This window comes from Gobio gobio, assembly GCF_949357685.1.
Source record: "Gobio gobio genome assembly, chromosome: 17".
Classification (NCBI taxonomy): domain Eukaryota; kingdom Metazoa; phylum Chordata; class Actinopteri; order Cypriniformes; family Gobionidae; genus Gobio; species Gobio gobio.
In genome coordinates, this window is record NC_137110.1 from 24,417,097 (window position 1) to 24,444,487 (window position 27,391).

Genomic DNA, 27,391 nt, shown 5'->3' on the forward strand with positions numbered 1-27,391 from the left:
CAATGATTCCTAAACCTGATTAATCTGATTAACAGAAGTAAGAAAAGACCCTTACATTTCTCTCCACAGAGCGAAGGTATCTGGCACACTCAAAGTGGCCATTGTACTCAGCCAGATCAGCGGCCGTAAATCCATCTATGTCTCTTTCCTTTGGGCTGATCTGGTGACCCAGGAGGATTCGACAGCACTGGAAAAATATTACAATTAATAACTAATAATTGAATAATGAAAAATATTCATACAGAGCAATGTTATAAGTAAGATTTAAAATGCGTAATTTACATCAGTTCCATTTTAGACACCACACACAATACTCTATCCTAATTTAAACCCACCTCTATCTCCCCATTCTCTGCTGCATCATGTAGAGGAGTGCCACCCCAGTAATCCTTCTTGACCTTTGATCCCATCTGTAACAACGTCTCCAAGATGCGATGATGCCCCCCACTGGCAGCAAAGTGTAAAACTGTCGCCCCTTCATTATCTTGACTAGACAGACTGACGTCTGTGAAGGACGCCTGCAATAGACCAAACAAGTAATAATAATAATAATAATTAGTTACATTTTTATAGCTCAAAGTGCTTTACATATAGAAGGAGGGAATCTCCTCAACCACCACTGATGTGCAGCATCCACATGGAATATGCGACGGCAGCCATTTTGTGCCAGAACGCCCACCACACACCAGCTGAGTGGTGGAGAGGAGACAGAGTGATGAAGCCAATCAGGATAGGGGGATGATTAGGAGGCCATGATGGACAGAGGCCAATAGTCAAATTTGGCCAAGATGCCGGGGGTTAAACCCCTACTCTTTTTCAAAAGGACATCCTGGGATTTTTTAATGAGCACGGAGAGTCAGGACCTCCGGTTTAACGTCTCATCCGAAGGACGGTGCTTGTTACAGTACAGTGGCCCCATCACTATACTGGGGCGTTAGGACCCACACAGACCACAGGGTGAGCACCTAGTTTTAGTTCAGAGGGAAACCAGTCTTGGGCTACAGGGTGATATGGCTGCATCAAGTATTTTATACAAGTATTGTACATTTGTAAACCTGAAGTAGATCTCTAATACAACATGATATCAAAACGTATATGTGTGTAGGTATATGTATAACCCACCAGCCATACTACCAGTGCATGGTGGCCCATGTGAGCTGCAGCATGCAGTGGCGTCATGCCATCTTTAGCTCTTAGATGTGCGTCAGCTCCACAGTTTCTCACAAGATACTCCACAACGTGCAGATGTCCCTCCTGGCAGGCCAGGTACAGCAGCGTGGCACCCATATTAGTCTGTCGATTAACAGACCTGAAAAAAAGGTCAATTTAAATGTTTATTCAAGGCATAATTTGATATTTCAAATGGGTTTTTGAGGGCTGATGTGAATCTCACACTAAAAGATATTTCTGAGTGAAATCTCTCTCCACTATTGATATTCCTGTGTCTTAACCAATGGATGATATGCATTCCTCCTTCAATCAACCTCTGTGTCACTGGTCATCTCGGCCTGTGTGGCCAATGACCTGAGATTCACTCATTGGATATAATCATGATTCAAACATGTGCTAAGGATATCTCTATGATCTGGTAAATCTACTATTTAAGCTAAGGGTAAATAGAGCAAAGGAATACTTTAATGTCTACAACTGTTAAAACAATTAAAGTCTGGATATTAATCACTCTAATGTAAAGTTAATGCAAAGTTCAATAGAGCTGTTCAGTCATGACAAATTTGTAGGCCAACTCAGAATGCTAATTCACCATAGGTTCCCTCTGAAGTTTTCTATGTTTTTTTTTTTTTTAGAACAGCATTTTTTAGCAAATAGTGTTTTTGAAAGAAGTATCTTATACTCACCAAGGCTGCATTTATTTGATCACAAATATAGTAACAAAAGTAATATCATGAAATATTATTACAATTTACAATAACCGTTTTCTATTTTATAATATTTTACAAAAAAGTTCATAAAGAGATCATAAAACTAATCCAAATGAATTAAGCGGTTGAGGGTGAGTAATTAACGACAGAATTTTCATTTTTGGGTGAACTATCCCTTTAACATTTTTGTGGAAACTACATAGGCTAAATAAAACTTTTTTTTTTTTATTTCTCTAATGAAAAGACAAGAAAAAAGAAAGCACCGCATTTATTTGATATATAAATCTTTTGTAACATTATATATGTTTTGCTGTCAATGTAATGCAGCCTTACAGAATAAAAGTACCAAATTATTATAATTTTTTTTAAACGTTTTAAATCTTACAAAAATTTTGATTGTTAGTTTTGTGTCCTGAATTGACCCTGTAAGTCAAGATGCAAATGCTGTTTAACACTCACAAGGCTGCCACACACACCTCGGTGGAAGAAACTTTTAACCTTCACCAGAACAGCAGAACACCTATGGCCTTCAGAAAAAAAAACACCTCTTTCAGGGGCAACTGGCCGACTATCAAGAAATTTGGAACTTGATTTAAAACAAATATAAATATATATATAATTTATATAAATAAAATGTTGTCCTATCCACTAAGCATGCAAATTCACATCTATTTGGTAGTTGCATTGCTTATTATGCAAAGGGCTCAGGACTTAGGGTTCAGTAACAGTGAGAAGCAGCTCAGACAGTTCATCTCCAGTATGTTGTGACATGTGACCAACAGGGTACATCCATTATACACCAGCTCTCTGCCTCTCACGTGTGATTTTCTAACCCCTGAGGCTAATATATGCATTACCCTGGCTGTATATGTTAAGTGTACTTATCCTATACACAAACATGCTTCTATTTCGTCCTGACCATGCCACTGTGTATCAGTTTCAAATGTGGTCAACGCACCAAGTATCTGTACGTGCATGAGAGAAAGGGAGAAAAGAATGCAAGATAACTCATAATCAACTTGGGGGTCGGACTCTGAACTTAATAAGTTTGATGGGATCACTGGATCACTACAGCTCAATTCCTCTTTCTCCCTCACTTTTCATTAAACACAAATGGACAATGGACTAGTAATGAGAAAACCACGTTTGCATTTAAAAATCTAAATACCCATTTCGGTTCTTCAAGCAATTATTGCCTTCGGAAACCATATCTAGCTAAATGAGACGAGAGGAAGCAAATTCAAGTTACTTTGGTGTCAGGGGTGCACTATGTGTGACCTCAATCTGATGAGTAGATCAGGACGTGCCATACTTTCATGTCACATGTTTATTTCCCGTTTCACCACCCGAGCAGAGCATGTGTTACAAGATACTCAGATTTCCAAACACATGGATGAATAACATGATAGGCTTCTTTACTGTTGTTGTTTTTGTTGCCCTGTGCTTTCGCCAAAAGCTATTTTGGGTCAGGACAAGATGGAATAACAAGAATGATAACTTTCACAAGAATTCATATGGATCATTTAGTCTCCACACTGAAAAGAAATTGGTGTAGAAACCAATTTCACTCAGTAAATTTCACAATTAATTACAAAGAAATAGCAAGTAACACATTGAATTAAATGTGAAATCTTGAAGTCCCAACACTTTATTATACCAGTATACAGTAACAAAGCACGTATAAACCATTAACTATTAGTTTATAGTTAATTAATAGTTTATAAACCGTAGTTAATACATTCAAATACTATATACCGATAGTGAGTTCTTCATTGTCACTGTAATTAACAATGTGTTATTGGTTAATTAGTTCATATGTAAAGATTTAGATAATGCTTTGCTGCTTACAATTTATTAACCACAAATAGTTCTCACTTTAGATTAGGTTACAGAAAATCTCATTAATGAGTGCTTTAAACCAACCTTGTTATTCCATGAACTAATCTAAAATGAGAACTATTTAATAAGTTGTTAACAAAGCATTATCTAACTCTTTAAGTTAATTAAACAATAATAATTTGTTAATTACAGTGACAATGAATGAAGAGCTCACTATTTGTATATAGTCCATTAACTACAGTTTATAAACTATTAATTAACTATAAACTAATAGTTTGAAAAGGATTTGTAAATACTTTATTACTGTATACTTTTTATAATGTGTCACCAAAACGGAAATATCTTCTTGGAAAACGTTTATAAATAAATGTAGAATATGTATAAATAAATAAATATAAATATATATAAAAAAGAATAAATAATGATTTATTTATAAAAATAGCAATTATAAATGTATAGTTATATAAGTATAATAAGTATAATAAATATACCCCCGGATTCACAGACAAGGTTTAAAGGTCCCATGGCATGGCATTTTTCTATTATTTTATAATGTTTCCTGAGGTGTACTTATATTGTTAGTATGATTTTTACATCATAAAATGTCATAATTTAGAAATAAAAGGCATTTTTTCTATACTGCTGTTTGCCCTGTGGCTGAATGCCCTGCTTCAAGAGGCGTGTCTGCTGTGAGACTTCAGGAAAAACGCCCACTGTTGTGATTGGCTGACATCTTTGCATTTGATATGAGCGGAGGGGGCGTGGTTTAACGAGTTTTAGTTACAGCATATACTTCAGGTTATTAGTCTATTTCTAGTCGGAGGGGCTGTCACTCATGTCAGAAAGTTAGTAACTTTAGTAAATTATGGATCAGCGCTGACTGGAGACGCGAACCGTTTAGAACGATTCAGTCCGATTTGGTGAACTGATTCGGTTCACTAAAAAGAACCGGTTCAAAAGAAAGATAGTTCGTGAACCGGACATCACTATGTATCAGAGACTGAGCTCAGCGATTGCTAACAAAGTTATTTATAGTAACTACTGAGTTATGAGAGCGCTGTCTGTCAGCGCGAGTTTATTGTGTTTGTATTTGAGAGTTCTGAATAAACAAGAGTCCCAGTCACGCCGAGTCCGTCTTCATCATTATTACCAACTTTGTAACACATGCAAAGTACCATTACTGCTGTCGAGATGAACGAGTTAATAAGTGTTGATAATACCATTATTTTTAGATATGTTCCTATCATATGGAAAGCGTCAGTGACGCGCATTGAGTACACAGCGCAAACAAAGACAACAGCAGTAATCGAATGTAATCCAGTTTATTGTGGGAATAGCTGGCTAGCCTAGCCCAGATACCCTCACGCTTACCCCCTTCTGCTTAATCTCGCGCCGCGTTTGGTGCCTCCGCTGTGGGCCAGATGCAGTACTGGGGGTCGGGGATGTTGGAGGCCGTCTGGCCAGTGCAGCCCGAGCCTCGGCGTGTATAAGGTTTATCTCTAAAGATGTTACTGATGCTGATGTTGAGCAGAAACGACTGTATGCACATTGTAGAACAGATAGACGCGACGAGGGCGTACAAAAACACTGACTCACAAGATAGAAAACACGAAAACACACCGCTCTGTCGGGAGAGAGAGAAGCCGCAGCGTGTGCACGAATAATAAATAATTAGCTACACATCAGAAATCACTGATCACAGATCAGAAGGAACTGAAAAAAGACTTCTGTTTTCATTTGTACATCCAAACACTGAGAAACTGCCAGCGTTCACTCGTTCACAAGCCATGATCTCTCGAGTGTTTGCATGGGTGTGCCAGATTCTCTGGGCGGAGGAAAGGGAGGTAACCGTTCCTGCTTGGACGTCAAACCAGGAGACTTCAGGATTGGCTCGTCTGGCCTGTCATTTTCTCAAAGGCAGAGAAAGACAGCCAGAACTCGGGTTTACACCGATCAACATTTCTATCCACTTGGGGACAATATTCAGACTTGGGGAACTCATATTAATATTGAAAAACCTCATAAAATGAAAATGTCATGCCATGGGACCTTTAAACCTAGTTTTAACTAAAACCATTTTTTGTCTCAGGATGCACACCAGCAATTTTTTTTCAAAGGCACGTTTATAAATATCTAAGTGAAACCAGGCCATAATCATTTAAAGAAATTATAATAGGTTGATGTTGCTTTTTTGTTCCATGCTGTTCCAATTTCAAGTGGGAGAGCTCTGAAACTTCAATACATGAATAAACATATCACCAGAGTACCAAAATGTCTATCTACTTCAGATAAATGTTAAGCCGTATTTACAAAAAGTCTGAAATTGGATCTGTTTTTAAAAAGACACTAGTTACTCAAAGAAATCAAGACGTGTGACCTACAAGACTAGTGACCCAAAACTGTTTGTCACATGCTTCTTTTCATCCACCTCTGCCACATGAGATTTATCTCTATCATTAGTACGTGTGCGAGTTGTAACACTGTACCCTGGAGCTTGACCAATCAGCAGCTTTAAACAGGTGAGGTCACCCTTTGCTGCAGCATAGTGGGCAGGAAGAGCACCGCAGTTTGTTTCTACTTCTGTTCCATCGCCATGAGATAACAGCCAGTGGACAGCTTCCACCCTCCCGAAACGTGCAGCGAGATGAAGCGGAGTGGCCCCACCAAAATCCTGATCCTGAATACAAAGAAACAAATAAGAATAGTTAGAAACAACAATTCTTTATTAAATAATTTTTTTGCACACAAAAAGTTGAATTTCCTATAATGTCTGTTCGGAAAAGTCATTATCAGAATGTTATAAAATAAACAATGTATGCATATTATATGCATTGTCCACTTAATTAATTTAAAAATACATTAACCCTTCTCCGGTCTTCGGGGTCTTTTCTGACCACAAAGGACATTTGCTCAAATTAAAAAAAGTTTTCCCTTTGTCCAAATGGCATGATACTTTGTACGGTGGTCAACACTCTCTAGATCTACATATAAAAAAATTAATTGGATTGATATCTGTTTTTATGTTTGTGTGACAAAAAAGTCACACTCTCTCTGGAGACCACGCTTAGAAAATGGACAAAATTCATCCTCAAAAACAGAAACAACACAGAACACCCATACAGAAATGAAGTGGCACACTTACAACAATGCATAAAACATCCACAATACAAAATTATCACACACACACACACACGCGCACGCGCACACACACACACACACACACACACACACACACACACACACACACACACACACACACACACACACACACACACACACACACACACACACACACACACACACACACACACACACACACACACACACACACACACACACACACACACACACACACACACACACACACACACACACACACACACACACACACACACACACACACACACACACACACACACACACACACACACACACACACACACACAGGAAAACATTTGTTTTTGCTTGTTACTGCTGTTCAGATCATTGTATTTTGATGTTCATGTTGTGTATTTTTTACTCAATATGTAATATAACTGTTCATTTCTGTTCATTTTTGTTCTGTCACAGATAGTAACTGAAGTGTAGATTCAATTTGTAGAACTATAAGAAAATCAGACATTTGAAATAAATGATAAACTCTAAAGACTCCAACTTTTCTCTTGTTCAGGCTTGATTCTAATCATAATTTCAGTCCAAAAAAAATGCTAAACTTTGACAAAATGTATTAATTTTAATTGTTATAAATGTGATTTCATAACATTTAGATATGAATCCAACGGAAAAATACTTGTGAAAAGATGTCTTTCAGCAGTGGAGCTCTGCAGCCATTTACTGGTATAAGTCTTTTTTTTATTTTTATTTTAAAACTGTATTTTCTATAAGATGGGCAAAAATCTTACACTAAACCATGTCAAATTATCCATGTTATCCCCACAAATGAAAGTTAGAAATTTGGGTCTTTTATAAAGGAATTGTACATAAAAAACATATTTTGTGTGAAAATCCATTAATCTATTAAAAATATATTTATATAAATTTAAGAATTATTATAATACTCCAAAAACTGCACATATGTTGAGTAAAAACATTAATAAACAGAGTACAATTACATTTGTTCTAAAAAAAAACAATTGTTTTGTTACAAAATTAAATTTTGGTTGCCTGGGGTCTGTGGAGACCCCAAAGACCCTGAGAGTAATTCCCAAACGAAAGCCGGAGAATGGTTAAACATACTATTTATACATACAATGAGTTCTATACACCTCTTTAATGGTGTTAATTTCTGTTCCTTTTGATGGTTTTTTTTTTTAGTGCAGCATAATGTAAAAAAAAATTTGAGAAGAAAATGAATTAAATTCTTGAAAAGAAATTCAGGAAATTATATTATAGAAAGCACTCATGCAGAACCCCAAGAATGCGTCAATTCATCTCAATAAGTCATAAAAGCTTTTTATGAGGTCAAATGTAATATCTATGAATTAGGCACAATATGTCGTTTTTCGAGGTCGCCTATTCAAAACAAAGGCGTAGCTTGATGTCGGTTACGTGTGAGCAGGGCAGGGATGAAGCAGAGTGGGAATCCAAATGCAGCATGAACGATTTAATAACAAACAACATAAACAGAAACTCCAAGAACACGAGTACGTTATCCACAAACAGGCAGGAGAGCAACGACAGGAACACACATACAGGTGCAACGACCGACAAACAACAACTAAAGCACTGGAGTATATATACACAAAGGGAAACAAGGTTAACAAGATAACAAGGGGGAGTGGCTGATAGGCATGCAACACCTTGGGAAAACTAATAATCATGAAAAACTACAAAGAACTACAAAACACGGCACAAGACATGGAAATAACAAAAGTCCTCACATATGACAGGGAAACAGGCTGGGATCATGGCAAGGCCGAGTGCTGTGGGAGTGGAACGATTCCGCTGGAGCGATTGCACGACACACTGCTCGACTACAGCGGAACTTTTATTATGCGACAGTCGCCGCTTCCATTTCTCCCGGTCAAGCGTACATGGGGTAACGCAGCTCTGGTTTATTATATTAGATACATTTGAGTGTGTTGAAAATTATGTTATAACGTTACTCTGTGTTCTCACTCCACAGCTGCTATGAGACACTTAGCTAGATCGATATTGTAATATCAAGTTAATAAATGCTGGATGGCTTGTGTTGCTAAATGGCATGCAAATAATTTTAAAACATTGTATGACAAAGAAAATGCTATTACTGTACAAGAATTAGTTTTCTGTCAATAAATGTCTCCAAACAGTTGTTCCCTTGTCTAATAAAATATATTAAATCGTCTTTGGTGTTTCCATTGTTTCTACAAAATAAAACCGAGGGTACAAAAGAAATCGAGGGTAATGCGGGTATGATGTCAGTGATAGGCGACGCAAGAACACGGTCCGTGTCCTGGTTAAAAAAGCTTATTTCTCTGGATTTAAACATTCTTAGAAAGTACACAAGTCAACAAAATATAGAAGACTGTTCTAGTGATTTTTGGATATTTTAATCCAAAAATCCTAAATATTGTGAACCAATAATACATGATTTTGTACATTTTAATGATTAAGATGTGTATTCAAAATGTAAAGAAAACATATCACTTTTTACATTATGGTTGCAACATGACATTTTTAGAGACAAACAAAAATTATGAAAATGGTATAAAAGTTTTTAAAATCATATGAAACTAACATGTATACAAAGAGTTAATTTCTAAAACCTTGGAGTGTGTGTTTTAAACTAGATTTTACATCAGTTGTGAGAACCCAAAATAACACACCAGATACATTTAACAAATACAGTTTGCCTAAGCAGAAATGACACTAAAAGGAAAGAGTATTAATATCACAAGCTATTATTTTTGCATGTGAGTAGTGAGAATACAAATAATATCAAACTATGCTGCCATTGAGTTCATAATAACCTGAAAGAACATTCAGTTTGATAAAGGTCATCTCATGATGTAATCATAACAACAGCCTGTATTATCCATTCTACAATAAATCTGCTGCTGCTGACACAGACTTCGTTCCTCAACGGGACATCACTCCTCTACTCCACCAATGTGATCAAATTAGTGTAGCCATCTTTATTTAATCAGACCAAGGAAATGTTCATTAATAATTCAACCGCGAACAACTTTGACCTCACCTTGGCAAGCACAGGCTTAAAAAAAACTCTGATGAACTCTAAGCAAGACCACCAACCTGGAATATTGTTATCACTTTAGTCCGTGATAACAAGGCACTTAAAACATCTACTTTAATACAGCACAGCTGGCCATAAATTAGATCAAGAGGTTGTCGATGTTAAAAGCGCTGGTTTGCATTAGTGTGAGAACAGGCGGTGTGTGTGTGTTGGGGGTCTCAGAGGAGCCTGTACTCCCCTGGTAAACAAATAGCATTAACGGTTAGATTGAGCCCCCTCTAACCCATCTGGTCATGATTACAGTGGTCATGCAATACTACTGAGCAAAGAGTAAACAGAGCAAGGGAAAGTGATGTAATCACACCATTCACACCGTTCTACAGTTCCTAGACCTGGAGAACCTCTTGTGTAAGGTGCTATATTTGGAGCAGGTGTTGCTTTCCAAATTCTTGCTTTCCATGTTGTGAACACACAATGCACTGTGAAAGTTATATTTTAAAGGCGTCATGAACTGGCTTTTTAAATTTATATACTGTTGTCTGAGGTCAATACATGACGTTCGCGTGGTTTTTACATTAAAAAACATCATAATGAATAAGTAATAGGCTATTTTCTACCCTGGTTTTGAGGCTCTCTCCTGGAACACTCAGTTTTTATGGGCGTGCCGCACTGAAGACTTGGACGCCCACGGCAAGGATTGGATAAGATTTTCATATTTAATGAGCTTCAGCTCCCCTGTCATGTGGGAATTGTTTTGAAAGCGTGTGGGAAAACCGCAACCGGAATGAATCGCCAACAGGGCTCACAAAATGTCTTTATCCAACAAACACAATGATTTATCTCTCATCTACCCGCGATTGATTGGAATGTTATTTTTTTTATTACTTGGCCCACCCGATTAGTGAATATAACTGCGAACCATGCGTCACACTCACACACACACCTCAATGCAGAGTCAGACAAATCAGCATGTTCTAAACTTCCGCGATTGTATTTTTCCTTCAAATATCAAGTCAAGAGAGTGAACAGCGCACATCAAGAAAGGAATGTTATTTCACTATTTAAGATAGCCTGTCGGCAGGCCGGGCTTACGTTTTGGTAGCCCATCTGGAAAACACATAGCCCCGGGACGTTGGGCTTTGCGAGCCATGGCCCATTGAGTCTAATCCCGAATCACAATGAACCAACACCACAAATAAAGGATTCTTCAACCTTTGACAGCGTGCAAAGGTATGTTCAGTTAGACACATACACATAATCAATAGATTTCAAACGATCTGTAACAATGCAATACAATCATTTTTACTCACATTAGTGTGTTGCTTCATTCATAGCTGTCTGCAAATCCAGTCTTTTGTTTACAAACGAATCCATGGTGAAATTAAGGACCAAACGTGCAATGTTTTCCCCAGGTGAGCTGGATATTCTTTAAAAATAAAGTTCATCCATGCATTCATAATATTGGAATCCGAATGAAGCTTATTCTGTATATATTGCTTAGAAGTTCGATCCGGTTTAGCTCTATGTAGGCCTATGTCATGTCAGTGGCACGAGTTGGTGGGTTGGGCTACATAAAAAGGCCTTGTTCTTTTTCTGTTGAGGCGGTGTTCACATGCTAATTTCATTAGTGGGAAAGGGTGTTCTTGACCTCAGCTGTGGGTACATTTCATGACTGTGCTGTCAGGCACTTCATTTAAGTGATAGTTCACCCAAAACTGAAAATTATCATCATTATTCTCACTCTCATGTTGTTTCTGTGGAACACATAATACCATTCAAAAGTTTGGGGTGGGCAACATTTTTCAAAGAAGTTTTGCACTCCCTACGGTTACATTCGATTAATCAATATAGTATTTTTTATATAAAATACAGTAATAACTCTAATACTGTAAAATATTATTACAATTTTAAAACAAAATTGTTTTCTATTTACTATATTTTAAAATCGAATTTATTCCTGTGATGGCCAAGCTAGTTTCCAGCAGCCATTACTTCAGTCTTCAGTGTGTCACATGATCCTTTAGAAATCCTTCTAATTTTGTGTGCAATATTCACATATTCTGAAGCCTTACATGAGTGTGAGAAACGGGCCTATATTAACTTTTTTTTTTTCTGATATGGGTATATTAAAATTGGGTGCCATGCGATTAGTAATAGGAGAAACTTGAGAACCAGTGATTTTTGGCTTCATTCACATCAAACCAGGAATGATGAATCTTAATGCTCCATATTTGAATACGCATGAAAGTGAATATTTTAAAGTAGCATTGAGAAAAAGGCTATGTTATTATACTATTTTGATATTATTTGCACCTTCAGAGTATTGTAATATACAGTATGTAATAACATATTCAGTGCATATTTATTACAATAAAAATGGTCGCTGCCTTATTGGGACCTTATTCCCGCACAGTTAAATACCCATTACATACCCGTCACTTTATTTCCCCTTCGCTGATATGCAATGGGCAAACGGACAAGAATGGGACATTAATAAGTCAGATTCGAACTCGGTTGCATCTAAATCCACTGCCCTAACTCTCAATGCCACTGTCCCACCAGTGTGGTTTCTTTTGGAATTTTGTCTGGCTCAACCAGACAATGGTGGGTGGAGCTAGTGTAAATAGCCTTTGCCAACAATACAGACTATATGCACAATGTTTTAATTTGGACTTTTCCTCAAACAAAGGGATCAAATGGCTTCAGAAAACTTGGATTATAGCACACAAGTCATATTTGGACAACTTTTATGGTGGTTTTGTCATCCAGTTTGATTGCATGGAAAAGAACAGCATGAAAAATTTTCCTAACAACCTCTTTTGTGGTTTACAGTAGGAAGAAAATCACCCATTTAAAAAGCAACCCTCGATCCAACTCTATTCGCACTACTGTGCTAACACCCTCCACTCACCTTAACATTGCATCTTGCAACCTGTACAAGCCACTTGAGTTCCCGGGTGTGACCTGTAGCTGCAGCATCATGGACAGGTGTGGCTCCATTTAGGGCCCTTGTGTCAGCCGCCAGCCCAGCTTCTGTCACCAGAAAGCAAAGGCAGTCCAGCTGACCACAGCGTGCAGCGTGATGCACCAGTCCCGCCCCCTGTGCATCCACAATGGCGGCGCTCAGAAATCCAGTTTCTGCGAGCTCCCTGAGGCCCTGTAGGTCTCCCTCACGGGCTGCTGCGACGGCCTTTTGGAGCACCATGTCAACCCTGCCTCTTTGCACCTGCGCCGGCTGGCTTTGACTGGATTCGGAGGCTGCCTAGGGCAATTCAACCTACCCCCCACAGAACACATACACACACACACAGGGGAAGCCGACACCTAACCGTCTGCCAGCTGGCGGGGTTGGGTGAGCGGAGGAGAGGAGCAGGTCTGGCCCGGTGAGCTGTAAAGGTAATGAAAGACGTCACAATGCACCGGTGCTCATCATGGCCCAGCCGTTGCCTTTGTACCAACCTGCACAAGGTTGCCCTCTCTTCTGGCAGCCGACACAAGAGTAATGAGAGAACTGGCCTCTGAAGACCTACTAAAACGTGTGTGACTGGTGTGCAGGCATGTGGCATGTGATTAGAGATTACAGTGAGCCTCATTTTCACATGTTAAAAATTCATTTCTGTCTGAATGGCCAAGAGTGTGTCTGGAAAGACAACAAGGGATTAGAAAGGAGCAGTTTGGTTAGAGCATATGAACTTTAATGATTTAGTGTCAGGTGAGATCAGATCAGCACTGAGACGTTAAAGAGAGTCCATTTAGCTCATTTAATAATGCTGTTGCAGCTTTGTTGTACTGGTAACAGATATCTCGGTCTCATTTTGAATGTACACGCTCCATCACATCCCAATGTAACTAAGTGCAGCTGCCAAATTACAATGAACAGGTCTTTGTCTTTCCCTGAAAAATAGAGTATGAACATCTACAGCATAATTAGAAATATTTGTACATCTATCTTTTTACACATCATTCAATTAAGAAACAGTTAAAAATAAAAAACAAACACATCACATCACATTATATTAAAGGATTCGTCCACCCAAAAATGAAAATTAGCCCATGATTTACTCACTCTCAATATAAAGTAAATTATCTAGCTTCTGGCCGATCGCCTTCAGTATTCAACTTGCGGAAAAAGTGTAGTGCCTCTCGCAGTTCAAATTGCTTACGCTACGTCTGACGACATTGCACACCAGTTACGCTCGTCAGACGTAGCGTAAGCATTTTGAACTACGAGAGGCACTACACTTTTTCTGTTGAATATGGAAGATGATTGGCTGGAAGCTAGATCATTTACTTTATAATGTTTTAAAAATTTATATTTTTCTTACACAAACGCATCGATTCGCTTCAGAAGGCATTTATTCATCCCCCTGGAGCTGTGTGGAGCAATTATATGATGGATATATGCACTTTTATGGACTTAAAAAACGACAAAACCATTCACTGCCATTATAAAGCTTGGAAGAGCCAGGAGATTGTGTCCGTCTGAAAAAAAGAATGTCGTATACACCTAGGATGGCCTGAGGGTGAGTAAATCATGGGCTAATTTTCATTTTTGAGTGAACTAACCCTTTAAATATAATATTAGGGGGGAGCAAAATGACCCCTAAATACCTAAAGCAAATACTTAAAACGGTTTGGAACTATTTGTTGGCAAAATAGGGAAAAATACACAATGTCTAACATGTAACATACTTAAAGTGCCCCTATTATGCTATTTTAATGGATGAATCAGTGTCTCTAGTCTAAACCCCTCCTTTCCACGAGCTACTCTGCTCTGACTGGCCAGACGTCCCAGTCTTTTACGATTGGTTTACCGCTTACAGTGCTTGTCGGAAGCTAAACGGCCATTACCATAACTGAACTTCAGCTCTAGAGGCTTCCTCAGTGATTGTACACACTGTAAAGACAGTAACGATGGCATCGATTTTACCATATCAATCCGAGGGCGAGTCGATTGATGAAACATTGGAAGAACTAGTTATTCAACCTGAACCTCTGTGATGTGCTACTCAGTTTGAGGTACATTATGAGATGTTGCAACTGTAATTCCTCACCAAGTGTATGTTCATCAACAAACCGATGTGTATATTTCAAATGTATTGCAGTGCACATGCGGGAACTGTACCAATAATGGTGCATACATTAGCTGAGCACTAACGTGAATGACTGATGTAACAAATGTTAGTAATAAAAAATCTTGCTCAATCCTTTATCTTTACTCAAAGTAGTAGGAACGACAGACAATCTGCATTAATAGACACAGTTTAGGTATTAGTGCAGCCCACAGCTAATTTGTAGAAGTATTTCATTAAGACAATAATAACGTGAGTTATTTGAGAAGCAGTCGTCAGTTACATTACGTGTTTAAGGGCGGGTCGAGTTGTTCGTAGGAAGACAATGTACATGCTATGTGGCATTATGCAAATGTATTATCTAGTGACGTAGAACTGTAACAAAGTGGGATCTGAATTAGGTGTAGGTGGTTCATTCTTTTGAGTCGATTCTTTCTTTTAGGAGACAATAACTATTTATAGTGCATTTTTGAATTTACAACTTTGTAGAATGTTTACATTCACAGCTATATTACAAACTGCATGAAAGGGAATATTTGAAAAAAAAAACTTAATAGAGGCACTTTAATACAAACTTCTTGTTTAAAAAAAAAAATCTTGTATAAACTAATCTATATCACGTGTTCCCAAAAACACTCTTGTTTGTGTGATATTGCTTAACTATATCATATGATATGAATATAAAAGACAAAAACTCATACAGGGGACCCATATTTAGAATTTTGGGGGACATTCTAACAGCATTCTAATAGGCTACAACAAGCAGTGAATTGTGTGGACTCTCAATGTGTACTTTTGTTTGGTTTATGGAAAGTGAGTGACAAACTTGTAATGTCAGCTCGCACATTGTTAAAATGACAATTACAATAATTATCATATAGACAATACATATAGCACACCCCTATATGCAAGCTGATTAAAGTGTAAAAACTATTTATCAGCTACAGTAAATTCCCTGAAGTTCCATAAATCAAATGTTTTAACCAAATAAGATTTGGAATATAATATTCTGTTAAATAAATAGCTTTAGATCCATATAGTGCAACCTGATGATGTCCCTAAAACCTGAAGCCTATACTCATGACATTATCGTGCAACATCCACACCTCATGGAACAAATGGTGCTAGTTCATTCGCTCCAGTTGCTCTACAGTGTCCCTCAGATCCTCCACGACAACGTCCACATCTTCACGGGAGGTACTTCTACCCAGACTAATCCTCAGAGCGTTGGTAGCCACATCATATGGAATCCCACAGCTTAGAAGAATATGGGAAGGTCTAAGGAATTGAGAGCACAACATAATTGCCATAAAAAGGATTAAGCGAAAGGAAAAGAATGAACACATCAAGGTTTATTCAGACTAAAGGACTAGATATACTTTATTTTCCACATTCTGTTCTATCTAGCACACAGCAAAAATTCTTTGAAGCTTTGCTTTATATGTAGTAAGGCGTAGGGCATTCTAGCCTACCAGAAGGCCGTCCACACCAAGAAAGACCAATAAAACAATAATATAACTGAAAAATCCCTCTAACTCTAAGGTGAACTCCACATCATAATTACAATGATAACATCACAGAGAAAAGATGTCAATGGATTCACTTTCAGAACTACTTTTTTTCCAGCTGATGAATGATAAAAACATTGAGAGCCAATGAAAATCCATCTGACTTGCAGCAGTTGTATGCTAAAGTTATGTTCACAGAACTTAACTGAAGAGTATGTTTAGAATAAACCACATTATTATATGGACGCTAATATAATTATCATTATAGTTATTGTTCTCTAGGGTATTGGCCTTAAGAGGTTAGCTTGTTAACAATAAAAAGCAGAAAACCACGTTTAAACATTTGTATCGTTGGTTATATCTTGTAATATACAATTAAAAAAATTCCCGGGGATTCACAGATCAGGCTTAAACATAGTCCTGGATTAAAATGTATGTTTGAGATGTTTTAACTGAAAGCAACTTCCACTGACATATCTTAAAGGCCCCCTGAAATCAAAATGGAAGTTTTTTTGCTTTTAGTATGACTATGTTAGCCTTAAGGTTATGAATAAGCTGGTTTGTTCCAAAACAATGACAAAATTCGCATTTAGGAGATATAAGCATTCAAAGCGTACAGTATTTCACTTCCGTTAAAATGGATCACAGATTTTGATGACATCATCGCAGACTTCACCTTCTCGCCAAATCTTCTGTCCAATCAAATGGTCTCTAGAATCTGAAGCGCCCGCCCCCTACACTATAAATAGACGCTGAAGCAGCGGCTGAAATCGGTCAGCTGTTCACACATTTACTATTTTCTACATGGTGAATGGCACATAGCGCACTATATATATGCGCTAGGAAACGATTCAGACAGAGTAAATATGCTTTCAGTTGAGGTGAATGAAGTCTAGTTTCACGTTACTTTCACACACACACCGCTGCAGCACACACACATAGTCTAGACCAGAGTCGTTGACTAGAGACACGAGAGCGCAGCGTGAATCATATGCGCGAGTCGGCACAGACAACAAAACATATCGGACCCATTTAAATTCTGCACTGAATGCTGTATTTCAAAGCGATATGGAGGAGATTATGATGATAAACGGTTAGAGATTAGGAGGAAACTCTGGCTTTACCAAACAGAAAGGCTCTAGTCAAACTGTGATATTAACGAAACGCTATTGGCGGTTTCAAAAAAGGGGAGGAGCTGCTAACAGCTTGAGCCGTTTCAGGGGAAATTACATCAACACATTGAATAATGCTGCATGTTTCAAGGCACTTCAGTGGGCCTTTAAAGGAGGGGTCTAATGCTATTTCATGCATTCTGAGTTTATTACACTGTGACTTGGATTCCCATGCTAAACATGGCTAAAGTTTCAAAAAATAAGTTGGACGTTTGATGGAGTATTTCTGTACCAAAAATTCTTCTGTTTTCTCACAAGTTTCGGAAAGTTTTTTTCGAGTATGGGCCTATGTGACGTCACATTGGGCGGAATTTCCTTGTACGGGCCGTACGGGCACATCTCCCAGAAGGGCGCATGCGTCGACCAGAGCGAGAGGGCAAAAGCACGCCTGGGAAGTTGTCGACTGCGCTGCACAGGTCACAGGACTTCACGAAATCAACAAAGAAGCGTGTTTTTGGTTGTCAGGGCAAGAAAAAAACGGTACAGCTAGAAAACAAAGAACCCAGCGTTAAGGGGATAGTGGATGGAGTTTGTTTTTCCGGAGCAGCAATGGAGTTAAAGTAATAACGCTGCGCTCAAGTTAAAATAATTTGAACTTTTAAAAAAACTCGTCCCGAGACCTTGCGTTTTTCCCCATTCCCCATTACACAAACCGCTAAGCAAATATATACAGTTACAGTATATACCACAAAGAGATGTCCTGCTGTAGTCATTGTTGCTGCTGCTCTGCTTCAATTTCAGCCTCTGGTTCTGATTCTGGATCATATATTTATGGCTGAATCTGATTGATAGCCATAGTTTATTTAGGACAATTTTTTCCACGTTTTCTAAGGATGTCACAGCTTTCAGACGCTCTCAACGCAACCGGTGCATGCGCTCGTGGCTCTTTAGCTCCGCCCACACGATACAGTTTTATTCAGAAAAACTCAATACAGCGTATTTGTCTTTGAAAAATCTTTAGTTTGATCATATTTATAAGAGATATGAAGGATGCAATACTACTCTATTGTGAAGGGGCAGGTCAGATACCTGTGTCTCTTCTTTTATACACCTATCCTTCTCAATGTTTCTTTTTATTATTTCCATAACCTGAATAATCAAGGATAATCAATCTATGTATCTCTTTCTCTGCTTTCATATATTTAGTTTAAAGATGATTGTAATTCTGTGTGATTTTATACTTGGATGATGATTTTGGAGTTTTAAATCTAGTCTCCTCAGCTGCCTGTTCTGACCTCCAGCCGGGATGTATGTCTCTCTCTGGTGAAGGAGAGCTATGGCTGTATCTTTGTTTGGGTATTGGGTGTTCTTTTGATAAATGTCAGGATCCACTGACACTAACTAGAGTGCAATATACCTTAGGGCTTTTGTGTGTGCGTTGCATGATCTGTGCAGGCCTAATATTGAAGATGGACGTTTTCTGCACATGACACCAGACCTGAAGACGCCTTCCTAGGACCTCCTAGGTCATTGTGATCTAAATCTAGTCATGGGGCGACAACTAGTCAACCCATTTTAGTGATATGCTCTGCTATCTATCCGTGTGTGGAAATTTACCGTGACTGTGCATTTTCTCTGCCAATCAGAATCATTCAACATGGCAGTAATGACGTGGCTAGACCTTGAAAACAGTATAACTGTTCAGAAATTGTATGTACGTTAGGTGGATGCGGGGAGACTGTTAGAGGGAGTGCGGCCTACAAACTCCTTGTGAGCTGGCTTCTGCAAACTATTCTTCAGTACATTTTTCTTTAATTAATCGGACTCCTGACTCTTGGTCTTCATTTTTCACTACTGGTCCTGGGTCCTAAATGTTACCTCAACAATTGGTACTCAAGATTGACATGAGATTGTAATAAACTGTGTGTGATACCCCCCCTTTAAAATATATCAGTGCTACTGTTTTGTCTCAAGATGCACACCAGTAATGTTTTTTTTTTTTAAAGCACATAAAAGCTTCTTTAATGTTCTAGTTGAACTAAGGCCTAGTCCTGGCTTAATCTAAGCCCTGTCTGTGAATCCAGGCCATTAATGGTTATGGTTAAGCTATATTTTAGGATTTAAAAGCACATACTTAAAAAAAAATAATTTAGGGGTTCAAGGGGTAGGATTTGACAACACTGGTGAAAATTCACAATGGCCTTGATATTGACCGCAAACATTTTTCATTGTAAGTACAGATGACTTACTGGTCTCCTCTGTCTGAGTGGCAGGCAGCACCCACACTGGCCAACAACCTCCTGCAGGTGGACAGCACTCTACGCCCTACAGCAGGGGGGAAGAGTCTATTCAATTATTCACAAGAGCTCTTGTGTTTTACAAATCTGCAGGGTCAAGACCTGACCTACTTCTGACCAATACACGTGTGAAAAAAAAAAAAAACTTCACTGATGTTTTTATGGAAAATGGAGTCACTGGAGTAGCATTTTAGTTAATCAAGCTTGAATATATCATGTCTGTGATGAATCTTTATGAATGTTTAATGTATGTACATTTGTGCACTATAAATATAGGTCACATTGTGAACCTATAAATATCAGGATGTACAATCATACTCCAATCATGTACTGTGAAAAAAAACGAATTATGAGACTAGAAAATGGCCATTCACTCACCTTGAAGTCCTCTTCCCAAAATGGAAACATTGCATGTGTTGGGCAAAATGTCTGAGCCAGAAAAATGGCTGTTAAAATGAATCTTATCTTTTCCAAAGACAGCCTAAAAAAACAAAATACAATAAAAATAAGAAAAAATTAAATATATTATTACTTTCCATTACTATATACACTAAAGTAATGTCCACTGAAATATTTTCATATATATTATTCGATATACTAAAGTAATGTCCACTGAAATATTTGTACCAGTCATCTATAGTAAAGCTTATAGCAGAAACAAGACTTACAAGCAGCTTCTGCTCCAGATAACGTCGGATATCCAGGAAATGGGCTTCATACTCTGCTAAATTTAAGCTTACCAATTCGGCAGCCTTTTTTCCAAAAAAGAAAAAGTTATTTAAAACAATTTTGCATGTACAGACAGCCAACTTACCACTGAAAATAAACAAATAAAATATATTTTTTATTTTATATATATATATATTATATATATATATATATATATATATATATATATATATATATATATATATATATATATATATATATATATATATATATATATATATATATATATATATATATATATATATATATATATATATATATATATATATATATATATATATATATATATATGGCACGGTACGGCATTCACTGTTCAATACGCGCTTGTGAATTGCGGTTTTTTTTTCGGTTTTGCATTTAAATAATTATTTTTCTACACATTCTATCATTTGCCTCCATCCCAATACTGAATAACGCGACATACATTCACATCACACATTAGTGGTAGAGTTATACTCACGGAACACTATAGTTATTCACAATCACGAAAGTTCATTATTTGCATGCGTTTTAAAGCCTTGCCGGTTAAACATTTCATTCGCGTGCTTTTGCGCGGTTTTAACATGCGCTTTTCCGAGCGCGCGCACTAAAAGCCTGTCAAACACGTGATTAATGGACTAAGTAGTCTTACTGCGCTTATACTGTCAAATACACACAAGGTTAACATAAACACAGTCGGTTATGTCTAAAGTGAAAGTAAAATCGGCATGTGTCTGTATATTAGATGCGGGCAGGTCTTGAATTGACAGCAGCGCAGCCTAGTGAACACGCTTGTCCTTAAAGGGACAGTTCACCTCTAAAATTGTGTCATTATTTACTCACTCTAATGTTGTTCCAAAGCTGTTTTCATTTCTTCTGTTGAACACAGACAGTTGAATATCAGACAGCTGATGGTAGCCATTGACATCCATATTATTATTTCCTAAAATGGGGACCAGCAACTGTTAAGTTTCCAACATTCTTCAAAATATATTTTATGTCCAACAGAAGAATGAACTTTATTCAGGTTTAAAACAACTTGAGCGCGAGTAATCGATGACAGAATTTTCATTTTTGAGTGAAGTAAATAATAAAGCAACAAAAGACAAAGAGAAAATCACTCGCTGCTCTTGACTGAAAAACTTTAACACAGTAGCTTTAATAAGAATCAATGTATATTTTATAGTGAAGTCTATGTAGTGTTTTATTTTTACATTTATTCATTCAATTTCATACTTAAATGCTGCTGTACTGTTCTGAGCTGCCAGTGTAAATCTTTATATATATTTATTTTATATCCTACCATACACTAGGAATGTGTAAAAGGGTTTTTTTTTAAGTAAAGTTTTAAGTTTAAGTAAGGTTTTTCAAGTCTTTTAAGTAAAATAAAGAAAGAGTATTGCAATTTAAAAAAAGTATTTTTTCTCCTTAACCTCTTGCTGTTCCTGTCGCCTAAGAATAGAATAACAAAAAACTGATGTGACAAGCCATTAGAACCGAACCGAAAACCGTGGTTAAAAACCGAGGTATGTATTGAACCGTGGACTAACTGTATTGTTGCATCCCTAATATATATATATGCATTTAGTTAACTATTGTACATGTATAAACACAGTAAATCTAGTACTGAAAATAAATAAATGAAGATGTGAATATGATATATATGAATATGATATATATTGTATAGTGGGTTTTACCTTTCCCAGACCTGCTATCATTGCCGTGTTCTCAGTTCTGAGAAATAAAGAGATAACAAGAGTATTGATTTCAGAGTCAGTACCATACTTGTTTTAATTGTTCAATAATTCATCACCCATACATGAAACCCCATCACACAATAAACCATGTCATACCCTGGCCTGAAGTTGCGCTCTTGTCCTCCTCCAAAAAGCAGAGGGTAAACAGGGTTTGTGGTTCCAGGATCATTCACAAACAAAGCACCGATTCGAGGGCCATAAAACTGGAACACACCATCAACAGGATTGTGATCTCTAATTTTCTTCGCTTAGAGAGAGATGATATATCAACAGCGTCTCTTGTTACTTACCTTGTGTCCTACGATGGTAATGTAGTCTACTCCCAGCTCATGTGCATCCACTCGTATCTTTCCGATAGCCTGGGCTGCATCAGTGTGCAGGAGGATTCTGGGAGCTGAGGCTGCCCTTTGTTTGTTTACATCCTTCACCATCTGACAAATATCCTTAATTGGCTGTTGAAGGGAGAATCTCATCAGTTACTCTCAAGTGTTTATGCTAAATCATGGCAGAAAAAAAATCTACTGTATTTTCATTGGCACAGCAAAAACTGGCCATGCTATGTCTACAATTGAAGCTACTCTTTAACATCATGTTTATTGAAAAAAAAAACTATTTTTAAAAGCAATTTCACACTTGAAATTAAGCTTCTCCCCACTGGCCAAAACAACGCCGTGTTATATTGTTTAACTATGAAATAGTTTGACACACTAGTGGGGCTGCTGTCAGGGCAACATGCTCACCATAATGATGCCTGTCTCATTATTGGCCAGCATGATCGACACCAAGCAGGTGGTGGGACGAATCACTGCAATGACATCCTCAACTTCCACCCGTGCTGTCACCTTGGAAACGGGTACAAATGTGACATCTACAACGAGAATCCAATAAGGTCCAATCAGAGCACAAAGATATTTGCTTTCATTGATATTCATATTTTAATACAGATAGCAAGACACCTTTTGAATGCAATTTCAAAATTATTTATGGTAGTAAATTAAGGTAATGTCCACTTCCTAAAGTTAAACCTTTAGAGAACAAAGTCTACATTTGAAGTTTTAGACTGAAAGTCCAGTCTTGCTAACCTGCTTTGCCCTCTTTTAACAAGTGTTTAGCTGTGAGTTTGATGGAGTCATGCTCCACATTAGAGATGATAATATGAGGTAAGGAGCCTCTTCCATTCAGCTGCTGGCTGTTCGTGCCTCCCTCTGCAGAAGTCTTGCTCTTCCTGAAGTGCTCCACAGCTGTGTGAAACACCAGATTATTGGCCTGAAAGTCCAGGAGAAAAAGAGAGCTAAATAAAGATAAAGTGGAATCATTTCTTCTGAATACCTGATTTTTTTCCAGGTATTCAATGCACCTTTCAACACAAGTGCCATGCATCATTAGGACTACCACAACAAGCATTATGGATAGTGTTGCTATTGTAAAGACTTGTTCACATCAACACGAAGATTTGGTCCGATTTTCTCATGCGATTTGTCAGAAGACGGGCTGAATGAAAATGATTCAACACCAAATACAAGAGTTCTGAGACAAGAGAGACGGTTCCAGATTCTTCCTCTGCTATTTATTAAAGGGTTAGTTCACCCAAAAATGAAAATGATCCATGATTTACTCACCCTCGAGTCATCCTAGGAGTATATGACATTCTTCTTTCAGACAAATAAAATCTGAGTTATATTAAAAAAGTCCTGGCTTAATTTAGGCCTTCTGAAGCGAAGGGATGCATTTGTGTAAGAAAAATATCCATATTTAAAACTTTATAGACTAAAATAACTAACTTCCGGCAGACCGCCGTACGCATTGATTTACGGCGAAAGAGTAGCCCTTGACATGCGTATTGATGAGCACAGAGGATAGAACAAAACAAAACACCGGTCATGAATTAGAAGTCTACAACAAGGATTTTTAAAGAGAAATGGTGGAGGGCTTGAGTTTGTTGCCCAGCCCGATCCGCGAGAGGCGTCAAAGCTTGCGATGCTCCTGTACATCGCGTCAGGGGTTACTCTTTTGCCATAAGTCGACTTGCGTACCGCCGGAAGCTAGTTATTTTAGTCTATAAAGTTTTAAATATGGATATTTTTCTTACACAAACGTGCCACTTCACTTTATTAACCCCCCGGAGCCATGTGGAGCAGTTATATGATGGATAGATGCACTTTTATGGACTTCAAAAATGACAAAACCATTCACTGCCATTATAAAACATTTTCAAGAGTCATGACTTTTTTTTATAGAACACAGATTTTATTCGTCTGAAAGAAGAATGTCATATACGCCTAGGATGACTTGAGGGTGAGTAAATCATGGGCTAATTTTCATTTTTGGGTGACTTACCCTTTAACTGTCATTTAGCAAAATCCTCGGTTTGTAACACCATCACTTTATCGCATCAAATTTGTATGCAGTGAATATTCAATTTGGTGTGAACAGGCAATTAGTGTATTAATTCATTAAGTACAACTGCAAATGAGGTACAACACAAGTTATTTATTATAAAGGAGCCAATAATATTAAAGGTGCAGTCACATTAACAAAATCTTGAAGACTCGCAATCACAGAGATTAATTTTGAAATGACTGGTTTCGCCCAAGAAATTTCGCCATGTAAATTTGACAGCACCTTTATCGTGAGCTACAATAGAAGAGAATTAAAAAGTGCCTTTATTTATTTTGTACTCACTATAATTATTGTTTTCATTTTTACATAGAATTTGAATGTAAATATGGTTATTCTCTGAATAAAATTGCTTGAACTTTGAGCATGTTATAACACTAGACATGGATGGTTGAAACAGAGACAGTGGAAATTTGAATTAGCCTATTAAGGCCTTTAATAGTCCGCTAGTAAAGAAAGGAAAGAACTTTTGCTAAATTATGTTTGAACCGTGCTCTTGAAACCCTTACCTCAGTTCCTCCTGAAGTAAAAATAATGTCTGCTGCTTTTCCACCAACCATCCTTGCAATGGTGTCTCTGGAATGGTAAATGATGTCTCTGGCTTTCAGACCTAGTATCAGTGGAAAACTATATGAGCATGTGTTCATCATTTACTCACCCTCATTTCATTCCAAACCTGTTTGGCTCTCTTTTGTGGGACATAAAAGAAGATATTTTGAGAAATGTAGTGTTTTTTGCCCATACAATGGAAGCCAATGGAAATTAATACAGGTCTGGAATGACATGATGACAGAATTTTCATTTTTGGGTGGACTATCCCTTTAAATGTGATGTGTCAGATGTCTGCCATACATCCATCTTTGAGATCCTCATACCTGGAAGGTAATTACTGCTGGGATTTCCCCACGCATCAGTTAAAGCATCAGTAACAACCCTGACCACCTCTGGGTCGACTGGCGTGGTGGCGTTGTAATCCATGTATATTCTGCAGCAGATAAACTGTTTTACAAACTACATTCTGGAGCATGGAGTGGATTGAATGGGAATGACTTCATGTCCAGTCTAGGACTGATATGGAATATATTCATTACCTGTCGGGCCCATCAGTCACATCATGATGATCCAGGTTAGATCCATAATGATGAGTTAAAGTTCCCCATAAATTATGATCGAGGATGACAGGGAGATTATTCTTTTCAGCCATTATCTGGATTACATTGGTAGATAAAATGACAAAATACTGTACATCAGTCTAAACACATGGCAATAAAAACTTTCTTTAAAGTGCTTTAACGACAATTACTGTAATACACGGATCATGTCATAAGGCTTGCTGTGTCACATAGCAGGTATAAGTGTTTTTTGTTTGTTTGTTTTTTCTTGGTTTAGACAAGCCATGGTTGTTCATACAGGGTTGACATTTAATATAAATGAATCGTGCCAAACACTGTGGCAATACAATCGTGCGAGCCATATTGCACTTTGATTCATGTAACGTTACTGTAGATGATTCACTGCTGCTCGTCATAGTATACTGTCTTTTCATTATAATATTGTCTGCGATAACATACTTAAACTGCCTTTACAGTCGCTTTACAAGAACCACCGCTGAGATAACTACTGATAAACCTGATGAACCTATTAAATTATACCATTAGTTTACTGACCTCTCTTCAGTGTATGCCCTGTCAATGATTCACGGTTAAAACCATAGACAGTAAAAGACTGGTGATACGGCAGCAGCACGCTCTACTTTGAACCGGAAACGCACACTAGAACCCCTCCTCTTTTTAGACGGTCGCCCTTTTTCTCTACTACAGCGAAGGCTATGTTCATGAACTATTAATCAGATCGTGTTGACGTTGCAAAACGTTCAAAGGCGTCCCGTCATGTAGTAGTAGTAGTATTAGTAGTAATAAGCCAAGCCTTCATGGTTCAATCATATGGTTCAACGCACGTCACGTTTTTAATATTCATGAACTGAGCCTTCGTCGTAGTAGTACATTTTTATTCAGTAGCTTTGAGGCAAGTCACAGTATGGCAAACCGTTTTAACATTTAAAGGGATAGTTCACCCAAAAATGAAAATTACCCGATGATTTACTCATCCTCAGCCATCCTATGTGTATATGACTTTCTTCTTTCAGACGAATACAATCGGAGTTATATAAAAAAAAAGTCCTTAATAATCCAAGCTTTATAATGGCAGTGAATGGGAGCCCAAAATTTGAAGCCCAAAAAAGTGCATCCATCCATTATACAAGTAGGTTAATCAGCTCTGGGGGGTTAATATAGGCCTTCTGAAGTAAAGCGATGCATTTGTGTAAGATAAATATCCATATTTAACAGGTTATAAAGTAAAATATCTAGCTTCCACCAGACTGCCTTCCATATTCAACTTACGAAAAAAGCGCAACTGACGCAACGTAGGACAAGCGTTACACTTTCTTCGTAAGTTGAATAAGGAAGGTGGTCTGGCGGAAGCTAGATATTTTACTAATTTTACTATAAGTTTTAACTGGCTATCAACATTTTTCCTTACAAAAACGCATGTAAGTTTCCGTACTATATCCGGTGCATAACTGTAATAGATCGAACCTTTCATTTACTGTAATGTTACAGTAAAATAACAGTAAATTTGACAGTT

The 27,391-nt window shown here is 37.6% G+C and overlaps 2 protein-coding genes across 2 annotated transcripts in view; both read right to left on the bottom strand.

The window, feature by feature from the left end:
* The window catches only part of espnla (espin like a), a gene marked incomplete at both ends in the record, with an annotated part of 31,390 nt that extends 18,291 nt beyond the window's left edge, over positions 1–13,099 (bottom strand). Inside the window, 5 exons of the mRNA XM_079840909.1 lie at positions 56–187; positions 336–518; positions 1,123–1,309; positions 6,206–6,396; positions 12,806–13,099. Of these exons, the coding sequence (XP_079697035.1) occupies positions 56–187; positions 336–518; positions 1,123–1,309; positions 6,206–6,396; positions 12,806–13,099 (987 nt within the window). The remainder of the gene's footprint in view (positions 1–55; positions 188–335; positions 519–1,122; positions 1,310–6,205; positions 6,397–12,805) is intronic.
* On the bottom strand, positions 12,007–26,509 carry scly (selenocysteine lyase). Its single transcript, XM_079840910.1, has 13 exons — positions 26,413–26,509; positions 25,837–25,952; positions 25,621–25,730; positions 25,255–25,355; positions 23,431–23,614; positions 23,089–23,216; positions 22,639–22,800; positions 22,445–22,551; positions 22,289–22,325; positions 20,552–20,635; positions 20,262–20,364; positions 19,836–19,911; positions 12,007–16,244 (listed from the first exon to the last, which is right to left on the bottom strand). Exons 2-13 carry the CDS (start codon positions 25,947–25,949, stop codon positions 16,091–16,093), a joined length of 1,359 nt encoding a protein of 452 aa, XP_079697036.1. The 5' UTR covers positions 25,950–25,952; positions 26,413–26,509; the 3' UTR covers positions 12,007–16,090.
* Positions 26,510–27,391: the final 882 nt, after the last annotated feature.